The following is a 3,590-nucleotide window of genomic DNA, read 5'->3' as shown; positions in this document are numbered from 1 at the left end:
TCACTTTTGTTGAATGAACACATTAAGTTCTTCTATGTCCATAGGAGCAAAATTTGGATCAAATATCGATGGAATTGAGCTAATATCGTCAACACCTAATAAATCATCAGCATGCTCCTTTGAAACTTCATCGTCACAATCATCTTCAATATCATTAACATTTATGACATCTACATTTCAAACACAATTAATAAATAAATATTATGTGTTCAACAAAACTTTATTTTAAATAATATTTATCACTAAATAATCAATCATTAATTACCATCATATAAAGTATTTTGTATGGTCATAGTTGATAGAGCTTGATGAAAACTCTTTGCTTCTTCAGTGTCAAGATTGACAAGTCATCTTCTACTACCCAATTTTCAATGTCACAAATTGTCTCAACATTAATTGGATCATAATTTCATCCTTTCCAATAATTCCTATATATTAAAAGTGAAGATAAACACAATATAAGTATTAATAATGTTACTAAACAAGATAAAATAATATTTAAGGAATTAGAGAAAAGAAAAATACTTTTGTTTCAATCTTAGATTGCAGTGGACGTAAACAAGGTCATTAAGCCTTTGGTGCTCCAATCTATTTCTCTTATTGGAATGAATATGTTCAAACATACTCCAATTTCTCTCACATCCCGAAGAACTACAAGTTTGACTTAACACTCGTATAACCAACTGTTGTAGATTTGGAGCGCTGGTTCCATATGTCATCCACCATTCATCTATATAAAAAAATAATAAGTAAAAGGAGACTGTCAAATAATATTTTTAAATATAAAAATTATATACCTGGAGGCATAAGGGTGCGATTATTTATTGCGGACACTCGACCAAAGTCATGTTCAGCATTCCTAAAAACTTCATCTCACTTGTAATCTTACTTTGCAATGGTAGATTTCCATGTGCATACTTCTCAAGAACATCTAGAAGTCCAGAAATGGTGCTCATATGTTTATCCATTATATTTGCATCATATTGAAATCGAGGATTCAACCAAAATGCCGCTGCATAAAAATTTCTATAAAATTGTCCATCCCACCGATTATTGATAATGTCTATGAAAGGTTTCACTCTAGCCTTTCTCTTTTGAAATCTCCTCATCATTTCTTCTTTTGCATGATGAATAGCATCATACAAATATCCCATCGAAGGTCTATCATCACCATCAACCATTCGTAGAACTCGAATTAAAGGCTCACTCATTCGCACAATTATTGCACATTCTTCCCAAAACAGAGAGTCTAGCACACTCTCAACAAACTTTTTTCCTTTGCTATCTTTAGCATAAACAGATGAGATCCATTCCCTAGATGTCACCATAGTTCTCAACTCATCTTTATGAGCTAAAATGCTTTGCAATGCAATGAAATTGGTAGCAAAACGAGTAGGAGCTGGACGAAGTATTTCTTTTCCTCTAGTGAACTTCCTCATCAAATACAATGGATAACAATGATTATAAATGTACTTTATGATACCAGAAGCATGCTCAACAACACAACAAACTGACTGCAATTTACCAATGTCCTGGAGTATGAGGTTGATGCAATGAGCAGCACAAGGAGACCAAAATATTGAAGGAAATTCTTCCATCAATAACTTGCCAGCAGCAACATAATTTGTAGCATTAGTAGTCACCATATGCACAATGTTTTCTACCCCAACATACAAAACAACCTCTCTAAACAACTGATACAACAATTTCAAGCCAAACTCACTTTCATTCATTGGATTAACAATGACAGCCTCATTGTTAATCACACATAACAAAAAAAGACTACTCAGTTGATGCTCTAGGAAATTAATAATGACAGCCCCATGGTTTTCATTCAATGCAAAAGAATTAACAATGCAATAGACACAATACAGATTCAACACAATACACTGAAAAAAAATTCACTACTATAAATCAATAAATCTGATTAGGCAAAACAAATTAACAAACTAGCAGCCTTTTTTGACGTGTAATTCAACACAATTGTAACAAACTAACAATCCAATTCCACACAATACACTGTCATAATCTTGTTCATAAAACAGTCATAAACATTAAACAACATAATCTTTACATATATTTCCAAATTGTAAGCTAAACCTTACAATCTTTAAACACCTCCACACAATGTTTTTTCACTGCCGAATCATGGTAACACAGTAACAGCATCAAAAGAATCAACGAACAATGAATCAGGCTAGAGAGTTCAGTAACAGCAAAATCAGTAACAGCATTCTAGAGTTCATCATGCAAACAATAGAGTTCTTATTTTTTTGGTAGAAGTTGAAATCGGGCTAGAGAAATTGAGTTGACTGGCAGAAGAAAAGACAAAAATCAAGCTAGAGAAACATACATGAGGTGACTGAGCTGCGAATGAATCAGCGAACAATGAATCGATGGCAGCGATTGGGCTCGATGGCAGCAGATCAGTTGAGAGTTCTGAAATTGAAATTGATGCCAGAAATGAGAAAACGACCAAGAATAAAGAAAACAAAGAGTGAAAGAAGGAGATTCAAACCTTTTTCATAGAGAAACAACAACGATCAATGGTCAGATGTCCCCTGCTCCTCGGCTGGGTTTCAAAGAGTAACATTAATTAGGTTACTGATTTTGCTTCGTTCTTCTTCACTCTTTAGTCTTCAGCGTTTTGGCATTTTAGAAAGCAAAAACAGACGTCGTTTAATGACAGTCAAAATAAAAAAAAAATTGACCGGGTCTCACCCAGGTTTGACCGGGTGGACCGGGTCCCGGGCCGACCGGGTTTCCCGGGCCAATTCCCGAGCGGGTTTTTGCCTCCACCCGGACCGGTCCCAGGCCCGGGTCGGTCGGGTCCCGGGTCGATCCGCCGGGGCAGTCCAGATTTTAAAACACTGATTTAAACTATTGAGCTGAAATGATTCTTTAACAGTATGAACATCTAAATTTTTTTATCTAATAAAGTATAAATATTCAACTCATGAATATCTCTTACAATCCCTACCTTCTAAGTAAAATAATTAAAATGATTTTTGCATCTCAATATGTTTTTTTTCCTCCAACTTCAAATTCCTAGCTCCACCCTGTTCTTCGTAGTACCCTTTTTTTTTTTCCTCTTTATTTTTGGTAATTATAATAAAAAAAATGACCAAGACAAAGCAAATCCAACTGTCCAAATGATTTATTCACCCTATCAAAGAAGAAAATACAAAAGAAAATACATCTCATGAAACATTTTAATGGCAAAAAGCCAAGCCAATTAAATTTATATCAAATTTATAAAATAAAATCCAATTTCATAATATTCTACATATTAATTTTATGTCTTTAATTTTTTTACTAAATTTATTTTAAAAACAATTAATATTTAAGAACTGAGTTTTAATCAGATCAGGCTCTATGATGAATTCAGCAGGCCACCTTATATTTTTAATAAAGTCAATTAAGTTTTTTTCAATCTTTTTTTTCATCGGTTAGATCCTAAACGACAAGCCAACCAATCCAAGTTTGACAACAAGGATAGGATGCCTCCAGAACAATAGAACCTTTCGAAAGGAACCTTCTTGGTAACAACTCATTTTCCAAAGAAATGCCTCCATTGCATATTTGGTCAG

The 3,590-nt window shown here is 33.8% G+C and overlaps 1 protein-coding gene across 1 annotated transcript; it reads right to left on the bottom strand.

The window, feature by feature from the left end:
* LOC127905650 (uncharacterized) lies at positions 1–1,733 on the bottom strand. The gene is made up of 2 exons (XM_052455167.1): positions 890–1,733; positions 1–143 (listed from the first exon to the last, which is right to left on the bottom strand). The coding sequence occupies exons 1-2, from the start codon at positions 1,731–1,733 to the stop codon at positions 1–3; spliced, it is 987 nt and encodes a 328-aa protein (XP_052311127.1).
* Positions 1,734–3,590: the final 1,857 nt, after the last annotated feature.

Source organism: Populus trichocarpa, chromosome 8 (assembly GCF_000002775.5).
Source record: "Populus trichocarpa isolate Nisqually-1 chromosome 8, P.trichocarpa_v4.1, whole genome shotgun sequence".
NCBI classification, from domain to species: domain Eukaryota; kingdom Viridiplantae; phylum Streptophyta; class Magnoliopsida; order Malpighiales; family Salicaceae; genus Populus; species Populus trichocarpa.
Note: the sequence above shows the minus strand (reverse complement) of the source record. Positions and strands in the feature narration are given on the sequence as shown.

Excerpts from the sequence above, each read along its gene's own strand:
- LOC127905650 (XM_052455167.1), bottom strand. The coding sequence starts at position 1,733 with ATGAATGAAAGTGAGTTTGGCTTGAAATTGTTGTATCAGTTGTTTAGA. Across the intron at positions 144-889 it reads TGGAAATCTACCATTGCAAA|ATGATTGTGACGATGAAGTT; the intron begins GTAAGATTACAA and ends ATGATATTGAAG.